Consider the following 17,864-nt stretch of genomic DNA (forward strand, 5'->3'; position numbering starts at 1 on the left):
CCTACGTTGTGAGCAATGTAATATCAATGGGAAGCAAAACAATTGTAAATATCAAAACTGAATTTGCCAGACTATAGAGAACAAGGCTGGGCCCGAAGAAGAGATATGAAATATCCCACTATTCCTTTGAAGAAGTTGGGTTCCACAAATACGGAACTTTGTATATAGGAGAAGATTTTTTTTTGATGAATTTATTAATTTGCTGCTCTTCATCTTTTTCTTTTTTTTGTTGTTGTTAAAAGGGGTGGCTCTCTGGGAGAGGGTAGGGAGAGAAGCACAAGGGGAAATATAGGTGATATGATAACTGAAAATATCAATTAAATTTTTTAAATGTTTGCCAGACCCTAGATATTGGTCTTCCCATGTATTGGAAGGATACGTTAATATGTATATTGAGATTTGAAAGGGAAAGACCCCTACATATACAGTCCCTTTAGGAAAGCTTTAAAAAAAGGAATGATTTTTTTAAACAATCATTGTTATTATAACAGAAATCATCATCATGCTTTCATGTGCCTCCTCGTAACATATAGCAATCTATGTCTAATCTAACTTTTTAGATGTGATTTGGGGAAGGGGGGATTCAACTATCTGTAGCCTGAAAAAAATGTAATAGCACTTTGAAGCCCTACCTTCTGTTTATATCAACAACTGTTCTTGCTCACAGACTGATTTCTCTCAATCCAGCCTGATTTCTTTCAGACCTATACCCTATACTAAATGCATGCCTAGGGTGACACACATTCATTAACTCACTTCACACAACATGTCAGGAAAAAAAAAAAGCCAAGCACTCACTGGGAATGCCTGACACAAGTTTCAGTGGCCTTAGTACTCGCACAGCCCGGAGGGTCCTCAGGTCCACATGGGTATTGAAGTGGGTCCCAGCTGTGGCCAGGATGCTATAGACAGGGAAAAAAAGCAGACATTATCACAGTCAGGTCATTATCCCTCTGTATTATGAATGGGAGAAGCCAGCCTGAGGCTAGACCAGTCTAAAAGCACTCCACCCTCATAGCAGCTGTAAGTGGTTGCACCTAAGCTTTAGTGAATCACCAACAATTCTCTGTGGATCTAAAATTAGCCACCTGTGTTTCACTTTGCTGGGAAGGAAAAGAAAGCAAGGTTATTGGGATTACATTGAAGCTGGGGGATTATAATTCCTAAGCATGAGCAGAGTGGCTCTGGGATACTTGATCAGACTTCCCACTCCATCATTCTCCCCATTCCAGCCTCCATGCCTTTCCCTCATACCTAGATTATTTTTTTTTTTGGTATGGAATAATCTTCATTGACTGAGATGCAAAGATCCCCATGTCTATCATTCAAAGTACCCCTCAGGCTTTTGTCTCCTTCAGGAAGCCTTTCTGAGCTTTCTGGGCTAACCACCAGAGTGATACAATGCCTTTAGACTTAAAATTGCCATCACACAAAATCCTTGCACTTATGTTTACGTTGTTTGTTAAAGTCCTTCTGTTCCTATGTCTGGTTTTTTAAATCATTTCATAAAGTTGATGTGCAAATTTTAGGATATCACACTGTTTATGTTTCCATTTTTTCATCTTTAACAACATCCCTTCCCACCCACCTGGTGCAATGATATCTCTGCCCAACAACACACAAACCATTAATAATCTTGTTAGATTGGATGCTTCAAATATTGTAGTTACTTTTATTGAAAAGATTATCAAATTCACCCTTTATTTTCCAGAATCACATTATATGTATATATCCATGATATCCATAACATTAGTCTAGGAGTCAATCTTAACTTGCATATTTATTAGCTGTGACTTAGGGCAAATTATTTAGTGCCCTTTAGCCTGGAATGAAGATACCTGCCCTGGGTAGCTCACAGATCTTTTGTAAATATCAGACAATCAGAGTGTGAAAGCTTGAAGGAACCTCAGAGATCATCTTCTTCCACCCCCTTTTTTCATAGTTGGGTTTCAGAGAGAACAAATGATGTAGTTAAGGTTTAACAGTTGATAAATGACCAAAAGAAGGCTAGAACCCAAATTTCCTGACTCCTACACAGCCCAGGGTCTTCCCACTATTTCATATTTTTGCTCTATGAAACCACACAAAGTAATGTATGTGAAAAAAATTTATAAACAATGAAATGTTCCACAAATGCAAGATATTATTATCACATGTCAAATATGCAAATGTTATAATTATTTTAGCCAAATTTTAAAAATCCGCTTATTTTTGATCTTCTTTTCCTTCTCTTATTTCATATGAGCATACAGTAAAACTTCAAGTATCCGGGTCTCTTGGGAATGAGTCTCCTGGACAAATAAATTTCTCAGATAATTAAGGGTTTTCTTCTTCAACCATTGTCATTTTAAAATTTTGATCATTTTTATGAAACTCTTTCTGACATGGATATGACATACTGCCATGCCTTCTTAAATAGCATAAAGTCAATATGATTTATTTTCCTGATAACCCACAGTCCTGTTTATGAGCACATATTATTATACTATATTTTAGTGAAGTCCTCAGGGACTAATAAAATATATAGGGGTAGGTGACTCAACACTGAATAGCCTCAAACCACTGTGACTTTTGTGTTCTGATGTCTTTCTTCTTTGTAGTTTTTTCTATCTCTTCACTTGATTTCAGATGGTTGAATGTCATTTCCAACTGCTTTTAGCACAAAATGTGTGCCCTCATGCATAAGACCTCTTCTCCCTCCTAACTTTTACTCTAGTAATTTTCTTTGGCCTCGGACATGAAGTGGTAATTCTTGTTAGAACTATATGTAAAGTAAGAGGGAATGGATTCTGAATGAAGATCTGCTGGGTTCCCTTCTGAGTGGGTAGGCTTTAGTCATGAACTGTATGACAGTGATTTTGAGTGCTCAGAGGCCTTGCTTGCTGTTTTACACTTACACTGTAAATACCTGAGCTTGTTTAATAGCTTATTTTTGAACTGGTAAGGTGTTTTCACATATGGCTTTATATTGTGGCCCAATATTATCCATTTTTATTTCTCTTTAGCCTAAATCTTCATCAACATTAATTTGTTATACTCAGTCTTTATTTTTGTTTCTTCTCTTCCATATTGCTATCCATGAAAACCTTTTTTTCTTCCTTCAGATTCATTTTCTACTTTCATTCACCTTCTTACCCATTTCTTCACTTTCCTAGACCTAGTCCATAAAGTTGAATTCCCACAGGGCCATTAAGCCAATACTTGAACCACTTTTTTCCATTTCATTTTGGGCCTACCCAATAATATAATATAGTTTAGGGTTGACCTTATATGTAAGCAGATACAGTATATAATTTGACTTAGGATATTCCAAGAAAGATTTCTTCCTCTATCTCTTACTGGAAAGCTACACATCATTTACTCCTTTGGTTTAAGATACTGAAGGTCCCTGTTAAAATGTGTTATCTAGGAAATATAATACATTAGCCTATTATCATCCATTAACAGCATGCTAAGTAGTGAAACCACACACACACACACACACACACACACACACAAAAAGCAAGTTTTGATTTAAAAAAAGAAGAGACAAAAATATCAAATTATAGGGTATGTCCCAGCTTCAGTGAGTGCTATTGTGTGGGGGATGGGGAGGAAGGAAAACCTCAGAAAGCTGGGGTTCAGTGGAACACACAGAAAGAGGAAAGATTCCAGCAAACCACACGTCAAATACATTCTCATCTTTCCTGCCTTTGAGGCTTTGAGGATGCTATCCCTTTCTCTGTGATGTTCACTTCTCCAACCCCACCCACCCCTGTGCTCATCACATACAACTCTGCTGAAGTCTCTCCAGATTTCCCTTCACCCCCACACCAGAAGTGATCGCTTTTGCTTATGAATTATTATAATCTTTTGAACTTCTCCTAATATATGACTACAGCCCATTTTTTACTAGTGATTTGATGGCACATCCCACCTCCCCCATAAGACAGTAACTTGCATGAGGGGAGATGCTGGGTCTTCTTCTTTGTTTCCCCAGCGCCTAGGAGAATGCTTTTCCTAGATGAGGTACATCATACATTTTGAGTGAATGAATAAAACTGAAAGGATATGAAGTGGAGATTGGAGGGGAGTGACCACCAGACAGAAACATAACCTAGTCCACAATTTGGCTTTAGGCCAGTCCTGAATAAGCATATCAGTTCAGTTCCAGTCTCTGTCAGACTTTGGTAGATCACATTAGGATTGCTTCTCTCAGCTTCATTAGAAGCAGATCATTTCAGAGCCATAGAGGCTTAGGTGGGTGTTGGAGGGCGAGCATCTGGACCAAATCACACTATGTAATCAGAAGAACTAAAACCAAAACCCAGGTTTCCTGATCCTCAGACTAGCATTGTTTCACTACATGATGTCGTCTGAGCCACACAGATGGTCTCAACAAGTACCCCATATGAACACTCATCAGTGTCATCAAGATGGCTGACTAAGGTTGGAAATTCAGTCCATGGCCACAGAATGGAGCCACGTTAATTAGCCCACATGGGGGCTGAACCTGTGACCTTGGCCTCATTAATCCTGTGCTCTGACTACCTGAACTAATCAGCTAATGATGCCAATCCGTATGGCAAATATTCCCACTTAGTGCTAGTTATTTCACCATTTGATATTCAACAAACGCATATTGAGCACCTAGTGTATACAATTCACTGTGCTCATGCTGAGTATACGAACATATTTTTAAAGTATATTCTATGTCCTCAGACTACAGTCTGCTAGTGGGAAAACAATAGGTACACAAGGGTGATAAAAGGCAAAAGGTGGTAAGGGCAAAGGAGAGATCCAAGAAAAGTGTTTCAGGGAAATTCAAGCTGAGAAAGTTCACTTTCAGCTGGGAAATCATAGGATCATAAGTAAAGCTTCATGGAGGAGGTGGCACCTAAATGTGGCTTTGAAGGAAATGGAGGCATGGGCCATGGGCCCTTACAAATGTGCTGAGGCTAGAGGAAACATTAGGGACCAGCAACTAACCCAGTTTGGTTGGAAGACAGAGTGAATAAAAGAAAGAAATGTGAAATAAGGTTAAAGTGGAGAGGTTAAGTTAGTGCCAAGGCGAGTGAGACTCCTGAAATACCAGATTAAGGAGTTGGTTTCTATCCCCCATCCCTGCCTGATTCCTGGATACAGGGTCACTTTTTCTATCAATCCTGGTTTCATCCAATACTCTCCCAATATTGCTCAACTATTTTTTAGTTTCCCCATCCCACCACTATCCCACTTCTACTTTCTTGCTGGTTAAGATAATTCTTCCTTCTGGTCAAAACTCTATCCTCCCTTTCTCATTTGTGATCACCTCTTATCAGCCAGGTGAAGGCCTTCTCTTCCTTCAAAACCCCGCTTAGGTGTTACTTTCTCTGTGAAGCTTTCCTTATGATCCTATGGTTTCCCCAACTGAAAGTGAACTATCTTTCCCCAAATTCTGTGTTTCTAATGCATTCCACCTCTGAGTTCTTGTCTTCCTTCAAGAGTCAGCTCAGATACCTCTCCTCCAAGAAACCTTCTTTGTCTCCTTCAGGGTTTAGTCCTCTTTTCTTCATCAAATTACCTGCTATTTACACACACACTCTCACTCACCACACACACACACACACACACACACACAAACACACACACATACTCTGTGTGTATGTATATATTATACTACCCAGTACAGGGGCTCTTAATCTCTTTCGGGTCATGGACCCCTTTGGCCATCTAGCAAACCCACAGATATTAAGGTTAAGAACCTCCGCAGAAGAATGTTAGATCACTGTGGGCTAGAATGTTTTAATTCTAGGATCTTGCACAGAATAGGTGTTAAATAGATAAATGTTCTTTGAATTTGATTGGTAAAAATAAAGCCAAGAATAAAAATCCTTCTACCCTATAGAATATGCCAGGAGAGTCTCAATTGCTCTTTCTCCAGTTTTCCTATATTTTTTAAAGGAGTAACACACCAAGCTCTCTGACACTACTTCAGAATCTTGGGTGAGTCGTATGAGACTTCTCTGAGGTTCAGTTTCCTCATCTGTAAATGGGGATAGTATTTGTGCTACCTACCTCATCTGGTTGTTATAAGGAAAATCTTTGTAAACTTGAAAATCATGAAGAAATGTAAGTGATGGTGGCAATGGTAATGGTGATTCTATTCCAGGTATTAAATAGATGGCTCTTTCCAAAGACAGAAAGAATAATAGAATCGGGGCAGCTAGGTGGTGCAGTGGATAGAGCACCGGCCCTGAATTCAGGAGTACCTGAGTTCAAATCCAGCCTCAGATACATAACACTTACTAGCTGTGTGATCCTGGGCAAGTCACTTAACCCCATTGCCTAGCAAAAAAAAAAAAAGAAGAAGAAGAATAGAATCATAGGTTTAGATCACGAATAAAGGGAGAATGGAACAAAGTTCATTTTTGTACAAATGGGGGCAGGAATGTACAAGGGAAAAAGACAAAGGTACTAAAGTTATCCATGGAACACGGGGAGAAATGGAATGGAAGTAAGGAAAAAGAAGGGGCGGGAAAGAGAAAATAGAGAGAGACCTCAGGGATAGGTGGAATAATCCAGAAACCAAGAAAAATTGGGTCATTGTTCCACTAATTCATCTAATTACAGAGTTACAGGCCAGAGAGTGCACTCTGCTCTGTCTCTCTTGTGCTGTGCAATTAAGAAACACTTCTCTTCTCTCTCATTCCCTTGCCCCTACATGTACAGTAGGTACACATCTGCCCCCTTGAGAAACCAGAGTTCTGTTTCCCAGGATACACAGACAGGACACACTATTGCACATCATAGTGGAGGGGGGGATGGGCTGCTGTAAATGAAAATTTCCTTCCCCTCTGTGCATTTAACAAGGTAGATTTCAAAATGTGGAAGCTGGAGGGAGACACACACACACACACACACACACAAAAGGAGAGAGATAGAGATAAAATGAAAAATGAAGAAAGGAATGAGAAATGGGAGATAGAAAAAAAGAGGAGAGAAGAGAGAGAAAGGGAGAGAGAAGAGAAAGAAGACAAAGAAAAAAAGGAGGAATGAAGGAGAGAGAGGAAAAGGGAGAGAGAAGAGAGAGACAAGAAGAGACAGAGAGAAAGAAAGGGAAGAGAGAACAAAGGAGAGGGGGAATGAATAAAGAAGAAGGAAAGGAAAATAGAGAAGAAAAATAAAATTATGAAAGCAGAAGACAAGGGGTAGGGAAGAGAGTTGGAGAGAAATCAAAGCAAAGAAATGCTGAGAGAGAATGGTAAGAAGAAAAGAATGGGAATCTCTTATAGGAGCCCTATGTGCCTATCATCTAGTTTGGTTCTTATTCCATAACCTTTGGCTGAATCTGACCAAATAATGACACTGAAGGGCCTTTATAAAGTCCGTTGCCTGCAGAGCGGGAGAATTTACCCTCTTGCCATCCTGTCACATAACCCTGCCTCAATCTTTCTAGGGCTCCCACAGAGCCTGCTATTTTTTATATGTTTGATAGTGGGAATTCCAATAATATCCATTTGTTCAGCTCTTCAGAACAGAGCTCCGTAAGGTTTAGCGACAAACCTAAAATTACACAATCATTAAGTAGCAGAAGAATCCAAGTCTCTTCACTCTGAGATCAATGTTCTTTCCACTAAACACCCTCATTTTGAAGCAAATACCTCAAGATTCCATTTTCCCTTGGTGCTGAAGGACAGAAACGTTCAAGGTGATGCTATCTCAGTACTATTCTGATAAGCTTACTTAGTTGGGCACCATGCTACTGTGACCAAAGTTTTCATCCCTACATTGGAGTATGAACTTCATCTACGCTCCAAATCCACCAATTATTCCATCAAACAAAAGCATTTTACCACTCTAATAAAAGAATGTAGATAGTTCAATATAATCCAATTCCTACTACTGAAGAGCTCAAAAATGATGGCGGATTAGTAAAGTAAATGTGCTAGTACATATTATAGCCACACATCACAAAGTTGCCACAATTTTAGTACCTCTGTAATACAGCAGGCATTTCTATCTTGCCTCTGGCTTTGGTGTGCTTCGGATATTGTCTTTTCCATCTGTCAAAAGGTCTCATGAATTGGAAGGAAGGAAGGACAAGTATGGTTGCTTATTCAAGGATCTTAACATTCCTGTAATCACCACTCTACTAAATAATAATAACTGACATTAACATAGCACTTTACAGTAAGTAAAGTATTTTACAGCTATTAATTCAATTGCTACTTACAATAACCTCAGGTAGGTATCATTATTATCCCCATTTTACCTACGAGGAAACTGAGACTCAGGAATTAAATGACTTGCCCACAATCACACAGCTAGTAAGTATCTGAGGTAGGTTTCAAACCCAGGTCTTTCTGATTCCAGCTCCAGAACTCCATTCAATAGACCATGGCTCCTCTCTATGGCAAAGTTAAGCTGAAGATTAAAGAAAATTGTTGAGAAATTCAAGTAAAACGCCAAATGGAGTCTCAATACATGCATAGTCTTTCACTTAAGTCCTATCCCCATGTCTTATGCTGTCATGGAAGGGACTCTCGAAGGTATGCTAATGTCAAGCAATGTCTAGCACTGAAAGGTCTTGCCTAAGTAAAAAGGCCTCAAGTATGGTCCCAAAAACATAGAGAATGTATCACTATCCAAGGACCAGAACAGCTAAGAATCAAAAAGAGACTCAGCACCAGAAATAATACTAAAAGATTCATTTTAGATTGATTCATAATATTAATCAGGATAATTAATCTTTTTGGCCACATCAACTCAGAGAGACTATCTACTTTGTAAAGCATAAAGGACTTGCCATGGTGGGTTGGTGAACTGAAATCACTGATTCATAAAAGTATTGAAAGAAGCATCATCTAGATAGAAGGTATCAAATACAAGGCCCAGAATGCATTGCAGCCAAAACACTCCCATGTAGGCTGGAACCAGATATTACAAGGAAATATTTAGCAAAATAAAAATGCAATAGAAAATTGATAATGTCAATATGTGGTTTTCTTAGTCATTCTGCAACTGTGTGATTTAGTGGCCCATTTTTATTTGATACCAATAATCTAGAGAATTCAGTTTAATTTTTGCCAGTGAATGGGGACCTGTTATCAGTTTCTTTACTCTATGTTAACACAGTTAGTCAGACACTGTTATGCCATGCCTTCTCTGCAGAATAGCATGGTTAAAAGCCACTTATTGCACTGACTGAAGGTAGTAAAAGGGTAGGTCCATGTGAAAGCAATTCTCCAATTATTTGGTCCATCAGCCTGAATGGGGTTGAGATGGACCCTTCAGTTGTCTCAAGGAACAAGATTTCCAGGTCATGTGAAAAGCCCAATAAACCATAAGGACCTCTCTGCTATTGGCCAATGATTGGTTTCTAGGTTCTGTAAATTACTTGCTTGTCCCTGCCATCTACACAACCATGTGGAGCTATTCATTAGCATTTGTTGAAAAAAACTAATTAGCACCAGAAAAATCTGCTAGGGTGTTTAACTAGCCCAAATTATTGGGAGGGACAGTGTATTGGGGGAGGGAGTGGAAGAAGAGAGGGACAAAATTAAACTTGAATTAGTACCATCTTTGCAAAAGATGTAATTCTTATGGGAATTCAAGACCCTGAGTCATATCAGCATTTGCATATAATACTGCTTGTAGGATGGGATCACAAGATTTTCAGAGAGAAAGGAGAGATGATCTAGTGCAATTCCCATCATTTTACCAACAAGAAAACCAAGGCAAAGAGTGGTAAAATGATTTGCCCAGGGTTACACAGGGCAGTGCAATAACTCAAATCTTCTGACACCAAACCAACTTTCCTTTCCATCTATCATGCTGAAGTCATCAGTGTTTAGACAGGAACCATATATTTTATCTAAACTTTATTTCTTCCCAGCACAGTGCTCTGCATGAGTGCTATATTATTGTCTAGATGATATTCCCATTAAATATTTTGTTCATTGAACGAAAGACACAACTAGGTGTGGCAATAGACTGAGTGCTAGACCTGGAGTTAAGAAGCTGAGTTCAAATACCACCTCAGACACTTATCAGCTGTGTAACTTTGGGCAAGTCACTATACCAGCGACTGCTTCAGTTTCCTCCAGTATATAGTGCCTCCCTCCTGGGGGTGTTGTAAGGATAGGATGAGGTTGTAGCTGTAAAGAACTTCTCAAATCTAAAAGTGCAGCCAAAATGCTAGTTATTAGTATTAGTATTATCTCTTAGAGGCTTTCTATGGGTAGTTAGTAAGCACTCTATTAATTTAGACTCCCCTCTCTTTTCATCTCCCATATCCAATTTGTCACTGTTTATCCTTCAAAACACTGGATTGATTCACCTAGTAGAATACTCTCTACTCTCAATGCCACCGAGACAACCATTCCTACCACTAGGCCTTTGATTATGCTGTTTTTACCCTCCTCTTTGCCTTGCCACATCTTGAACATCCTTCAAGACCCATCTAAACTCCCACTGGCTCCACAAAGCTCTTGAGTCCACACCAGACTCTCCCTGCTCTTCAGGTTTTGCTCTTAAATACACCCTGTCTAATATTGTTCTTTAATTGTTTCACATGCATTAGAAATACTCCTTCTTCTTAATTACATGTTCCTTGAGGTCAGGAAAGGCATGAACACATCTTTGTATGTCCTACAGCATTGAGCATAATGATCTGCATGAAGGAGGTACTCAAGAAATACCTGCTGGTTACTGCTGAACAAAGGATCCCTGGGCACCTCCATGGTGGGTAGATGGCAGCAGGGATCCAAAGACCTATGGCATGGGCATCCATCAACAATGACAACAGCTTATTCACTCAATTAAGTTTCTAATTGGGAGCCCCAAACAGGGAGGGTTAGGCACATGTGTGAGTAATTATGATCTATCAAAAAGGCTGCCCTGTTAGAATGCTTTGCTCTCCATTTCCTTCAAATCAAATTACCAAGGGTGAGATTTGATTTGGAAATCAATTTGGAAAGACTCTTTGTTTCATTTTTTTAAATGTTCCTTTGTATTAAACTGTTTACAGTCATAAAGATATAAATAACAGAGACAACCAGAAAAATCAATTTAGAGTAAAATATCTATGGGGAAGGAAGGATGAGGTTAGGAAAGAATGAACAAGAGGACGCATTTGAAAAGAATATCACAGTCGCATAAGCCACCCCTTAAAAAGTAGAACTGAATGCAAATGTGTACCTATATATAAAATACTTGGGCTATACATTATTTACAGAGGAGTCATGAAATGCAAAAACTATTGCTATCTCTGTTGCTTATATTTCATACATGGTGGTTTAGACTTTAAAGCCCTCCCCCTCTCTCCCTCAGCCCCACTCTCAAGAGGACACATGTGGTATAAAGAGATCTGGACTGGTTCTTAAGAAGCCTGATTTCTAGTACTGTCTGCCACCAACTGTCTGCGTGATCTTGGAGGCAAATTCCTGAACCCCTCTAGCCTTTGATTACCTTGGCTGTAAAACGAGGGAGCTACACTCTGACCTCTTGGTTCAGGGTCTTTAAATGCAAAAGGAAGAAGGCAGGGAATCTGGACAAGGGTCTCCAAGTCTGGACCTAGTGAGAGATGCAAGGACAATTCATGGGCCCTCAGCTGCTTCCTTTCTGGGCTCTACGGGGCATCAAAAACTACAGTTTTAATGGTATATTTCATGTCAGCTGGAGCCATGGCAGGGCTAGAGAAGAGCTTTTACTGTCTGACCCAAAGAATTTGAGTTTTGAATCCTGGATCTATAATTTATTTATTATTTGTGTTCTATTGGAGGAGTCATTCCAACTCTGTGAGCTTCTGTCCTGTAAAATGAACCCAGTGGACTACTGTGGCTGAGAGCCTAGGGTCTGTTTCCCTTGTCTGTCACCATCCTCTGATATCTCTGCCTGGAGGGATATGGGTGGGACTGTGCTTGAGTGTTCTTGAGAAGACCAGGTAGGTACAGCCTAGGAGCCCAAACAATCCCGAATTTCTAAAGAGGACACAAAGAACCAAGGTAAATTGCTCTTTAGAGCTAATTGTGTCATCTTGGTGTTTCCAATGATGGTAAAACAAGTTTGTTTTGCTGGATTGTGCTGTACTTTTCCAGGAACCTTAGACATATTGTTCCAGGAGCAGCATTTTCTCCTGCCTTCCTGGCTGGCTGTCCTCAAGCAGCAACACTCCATTCTCTCCAAGTGGGCAACTTTGAGATAAGTCTAAAAAAATCAGACCTCAACATTGCCATGTATCAGTAAGCTAAAATAAATACAGTATCAGGACCTTATGTTTTATGTGTATGTATTTCATTTTTGTTAAACTATTTACTAGGCAAATACAACAATCTTATCTCAGGATACCTGGATGAGCTTTCTGGTACAAAAGAAAAAGCGCTATTCTGGAGTCAGAGGAACTGGCTTCAAATCCTGACTCTGACACTTATTACCTTCAGGGCAAGGACAATCTTTTGCCTCTTTTTATATACCTAGTGCTTAGCATAGTGCCTGGTACATAGTAGGTGCTTAATAAATGCTTATTGATTGATTAGCTGAGTGATCTTAGACAAGACACAACCTTCCCTGGACTTCAGATTTCTCATCTTTAAAATGGGAAAATGGGTAAGGGTGAGGAACTGGATTGCCTCTGAGATCCCTTCCAACTCTAGATCTATGATTCTATGCCTTAACATGCCTGAAAAAGGCTGCTCTGAGTGTGTATGCATATGCCTGTGTATATACATTTATGTACAGCAAAAGATCGCATTCTATTCTCTATGGTCAGAAATCAAGAGTTTGTTAATGGGTAAGCAACAAGGTGTTAAGCTAGAGAAAAGAATACCAATCTGTTGAAGTGGATAGGAGTTTTTAAGACCATCCTTGCATAGTTCGGGTCTTCCCATTCACTTCTTTTCTGCTGGAGAGCACTCACAGCCCTTGTTACTGTCATTAATTGCCATAGCAACCATGGACTTGGATGTAGTAGAAAATGCATGGAGAGGAGAGAGGTCATCTCTCCATTTTCTAGGAGACCCATGAGCAAACAATCTCAGACAGATAAGAGGACAAGATGAGGAGGACAGTGACCCCTAGAAACAGCAGTTCTAGACTGAGTGTCCCTTGATGATGCTTGGAAGAAAGGAAAGAGCTAATGGTGAGCAATAGCCAGGTCTAGACAGGAGTTCCCATTGACAACTGTGGTGTCCATTGGAAATAAGGTGGAAAGTAAATGTGAGAGCAAAAGAAGGAGTCAGAAACACCAAATTCATAGAAGCAGACAATGGAAACAATACAAGGTAGGTTAGATAAGGGGTATACTGAGAAAAGAAAAAAAAATCTGGAGAAGGTAAGGAGGAAGAAAACAAGGATGGAAATGCTAAGAGTCCAAAACCGTAAAGGAGCAAGGAGTATATAAAGCTTGGTATAAACAAATTGTCCAATTGTAAGGAAAGTCAGTTTGCAATTTTTTTTTATAGACAGTTAAGGTATGGTGGCCATAAGGAAATTCAGAGACTCAGTACCATGTCTTTTCACAAGACACTTCCCTGGAGTCCAAGGTGCTGGCCTAATGGGGTACTCATGATAGAACGCTTGGATCATATCCTTTAAAACTGAAGCTAGGTATTTTGTGACATGTAAAAAGTGACGGTTCATTAGCCAAGAGACACCAGGCAGAGGGAGAGAAAGTCCTGGAGAAAGTAAATTCAAGGGAAGAGACTGGAGCTGCGTTAAATGAGGCAGAATACTAAGAGAAGAGGACAGTCATGGGATGTAGGCAAATAAATACAAAACTGCCTACAGTCATAGGAGTGGAGATCTAGGAGATCAGGGGTCATCTAGTCTAACCATATCATTTTATAGATGAGGAAACTGAGGCCCATAGAGATTAAATGGCTTACCAAGGTCACAGGCAGGCCATCAGAGACAAGATTAGAATCCAGGTCCTCTGACTCTAACATCACTGTGCCATACTGCCTTCAGCTAAAAGCCATAAAAAATCCAGTTAGAAGAAGCTCAAGTGTGACAGAAAAAAGTTCTAACAAGAAGAAAGGCGTGGGTCTGAGCCTGCTTTTTTCTAAGGTAGAGAGGCCATTACTACACTTTCATCTTGAAGGAAGTACCAATGGGAACCTGAACATATGACACTGAGTACTGTTTAATATCTTTAGTAAATGTAGTTGCCAGCCTTTTTTCAAATTTTTACACACACACACACACACACACACACACATTCATACACACATACACACCCCTGCCTCCTACTTTAGCTAGAATAGTATTCCATCCTGACTTCTTTAGGATTGCTATACCTGAAAATGGCCATTTTCTTCTAACAAAACATCTCTGAGAGCTTTAGGTAAAACTTGGTTCCTGAATTTGTTTTCAAAGTATAAATACAAAAGGAAATTTCTCCAACATTGTATGAGAAAAAAATTGTCAGCACATAAGGTTAACTTTTTTTTTAACCACCATATAATGGGAATATATGCTCAGTTCCTACCAATGACCCACTTGTCTCCTCCCTTTCTTTTCTCCCTTCCTTTTTTTTTCTTCCATTTCTTTCTCCCAACAAGGTTACTGATAAATTCACTCAGGCTTAAGACAGTTAGTGGAACACTGGACTATAACTCAGGAGACCTCAGTTCTGGCCTGCCACCATTAGGTGTTCATTGTGTGACCAATAGCCAGGTCATTTATCTTCTCTAAATCTCAGTGTCTCAACTTGTCAAATGAAAACATCACCCTCCCACCATGCTTCCGAAGTCTTTGTGTATTATAGAGTTTAGAGTAGATGTCCTTTCTGCTCCAAGTAAATTGAATTTTTAAAAATCCATGTCATATCACTAGTGAAAAAATAATTTAGTAATAATAATAATATTTTAAATGATCACACATTTCTCAATTTTCTAAACAAAAATCAGAACCAAGAAACAATTATCAGTTACACCTGACTTCATTCACGTATGACCAGACTCTTGGTACCAAGAAAGCAAGGAGAACAATGTTCATTTAACCAGAAAGGCTCGTTTTTGAGAACAGCATCTCTGATCTCTTCATGAGTTAGAATTTCTCTTTATATCAAGGTATAAGTACATTGTATGCTTTATCCAGGGATTCACCATCACCTGTGTCAATGAACTCTATAACAGAAACATAAATCAAAGGTGTGAGGATAATAAAAGGATGAAAATGGAACAATCAACATCACCATCTGTGGTGGCCCCATTACTAATGCAAATTCTGACACTCCAAGCTTCAAAGACTCAGCTGGAAAAGAGCATTATCTTCCCCAAGATTGATAACTGTGTCACGCTTACTGTGTCATCCAAGAAGGGCTGACGTGTGGGACAGATGTGTGGCAGGTGGTTAAAAAAGGCACATACACTCAATAAAATCCATGGCCACCACCCAAGGATGCTGGCGTGCTTGGTGTAGGCAGCTGTCAAATATTCTGGGACAGAGAAAATGTTAAGGTGCAAGTGGAAGATGAAAAACAAAAGGCACCTGCAGTTTCTCAGCTGGGATGGGCTCTCATCAGCTAATCACTTTCTTCCTCTCTTCTACCTATCCTGTTGGGGACTTAGACCTAAGCAGCCTCCTAGAATACTCAACAGTGAGCATGATCCTAATACTGGTGATTAAATTCTGGCTATTTACTTCCACTTAAGTGAAGCTGGTTATTATTGTATGAAACTTGGTAGGGATTTTGTTCACAGGGTAATATGACCCAGGGAAAAGTCAACATGCTTTTTTGGGTTCCCTCTGTCCAATATTGTGAATTGGTCTACTTTTCTAAAAACCCATCATTTCTGATCTGGATAGTGGGATCTTAACAATGTATTACTGGGAGAGTGGGGTCTTTATTGCTCTTTTACTTCCCAGCCATTTCCTAAACATGCTGCCTGCACCCTAGCCATTGTCTCCACCTTCCTAATCCTCCATCCACCACAACCTTGTTCCGTCCCTGGAACCACCGAGGATCTTATAGGTGAGTTTTGGGCTTATCTTGTCCAAAAGGATGTTTTTCTTCACTACTGGGCTATTTCCAAAATATGCCAATACATGCATAATTCAGTGACCCCTTTCCAACTCCCATTTCTGGTTTATATTTCCCCATTAAAATGTAAGCTAGTTGAGGGCAGAGACTTCCTTTCCCTTATTTGTATTTCCAGCATTTGGCACAGTTCCTGGCACATGATAGGCACTTAATAACTGTGTTATTCCATCATTCCATGTCTTTCTATAGCAGAAAGGACTTACAAAACTTGCCTGAGCTAATTATATTAATAGGATTTGGTATCACTCACAATCTGAGACTAAGCTGGGGAGTTTCCTGTCTGAGTGTAACTGAGTTGTCCCTACTTCCACAGCCCAGTCAGAGCAGATGAGAAGAAACAACACTCTCATCCTCAAGACTGAGTATGGATGATTAGCAGTTACCCCCCAAAATGGTTGAGAGACAGAAACATATTTTGAAGATATTTGATAAGCGCTTGCCAGGGCAACCATCAAAATGCTTTAGCTGTGGCTTAATGGTGCCCTGTGATTGCAACATTATAAGAATCTTACCCAAAGCATGCTTCGGAGAGCTGGCAAGAAGTGAGAATTGCTCAAGGGGGAAATCCCACATGATAAGAACCAGCTAACACAAATACACGGGCTTAAAGTTGTTTTTTCTAGTAGTGGTAAGGGATTTGCATTCATACACCCACATATTCTCTCATTTGGTCCCTCTCCTGACCAAGATATGTGCTTATGACAGTGCTAGCCAGGGATAGAAACACAATCTATGCCTGAAGAACAGAGCAAAGCTAATTGGCCCGTACGGGGCCCAACCTCATAATGCTGGCATCATTAGGATCAGACACTAAGCAAGTGGTCACAGACGCTAGGTAAACCATACATTGGAAAACATCCCTAATCAGCGTTCATACCACTCACCTCATCTATCTAAGCACTGTGGGCTGGATAAGACAGCAAAGTGGGTTGGCATAATTGATGTGGCAACGTCCTGACATGGCAATATCACAATAATATGCATCAAAGATAACCACAAAACCCCAAGATCCCAGAACCTCAAAGCTGGCAGAGATATCAGGAGCAATTCTATACCTGATCAACAATTCCCTCTACAACATTCCTGATGCAGGGGTCATCCAGCCATTGCCTGAAGACCTCTAGTAAAGGAGAACCTCACTACCTCCTGAGGGAATCCATTCCTCTCATTGTTGGGATCATAACTGTAATATTGACATGAAGCTAGCATATCAGCTTGAGAGAACCTCTTGGTCAATTGTTTAATCCCCAAGGGGATGAAGGGTGCCTGATGGCTTCAATTCCCAAGAAGTTTGATCATATTCATCTGCAGTTACAAATAAATCTAATCATAGATTCATTTAAGCATTGGAGGCAGAAGGGACTTAAAGATCATTTAGTCCAATTGAAGCCCAGAGAGATTAAGTGACTTGTTCATAGGCATTAAATATTAGCAAGCATACTGATTGATTGAGTGAGATTTCCAGATACAACTGATATATTTACCTCCATACAAGAGCAAAAGGACAAAAGCAATAAAGCTCCAACATCATCAGATTCCTTTTTGGCAGGGGAGAGGAAAATGGGGAAGAAGCTGGGAATAAACAAGGAAGAGAAAGGAAGAAGGAAAGAAGAAAACAAGCATTTACTAAGTGCCTACTGTGCACCAGGAACTGTGCTAAGCACTTTATGAATATTATTTTATTTGATCCTAATAACAACCCTGGGAGGTAGGTGCTATTATTATCCCCATTTTGTAGTTGAAGAACCTGAGGTGTGTGGGTGTGTGTGTACATAAACATATGTATATATTTCAGTAATACTGTCCAAAACCCCTTTTGAGGTTTTCTTGGCAAAGATACTAGAGTGATTTGCCATTTCCT

The 17,864-nt window shown here is 39.8% G+C and overlaps 1 protein-coding gene across 1 annotated transcript in view; it reads right to left on the minus strand.

The window, feature by feature from the left end:
- Positions 1–17,864, minus strand: part of CACNA1E (calcium voltage-gated channel subunit alpha1 E) — a 405,939-nt gene that overhangs the window by 277,581 nt on the left and 110,494 nt on the right. The window contains 1 exon segment of the mRNA XM_020984357.2: positions 799–902. Within this exon segment, the coding sequence (XP_020840016.2) occupies positions 799–902 (104 nt within the window).

This window comes from Phascolarctos cinereus, unplaced genomic scaffold (genome assembly GCF_003287225.1).
Source record: "Phascolarctos cinereus isolate Bilbo 61053 unplaced genomic scaffold, phaCin_HiC Scaffold_5;HRSCAF=322, whole genome shotgun sequence".
In the NCBI taxonomy this organism is placed as follows: Eukaryota; Metazoa; Chordata; class Mammalia; order Diprotodontia; family Phascolarctidae; genus Phascolarctos; species Phascolarctos cinereus.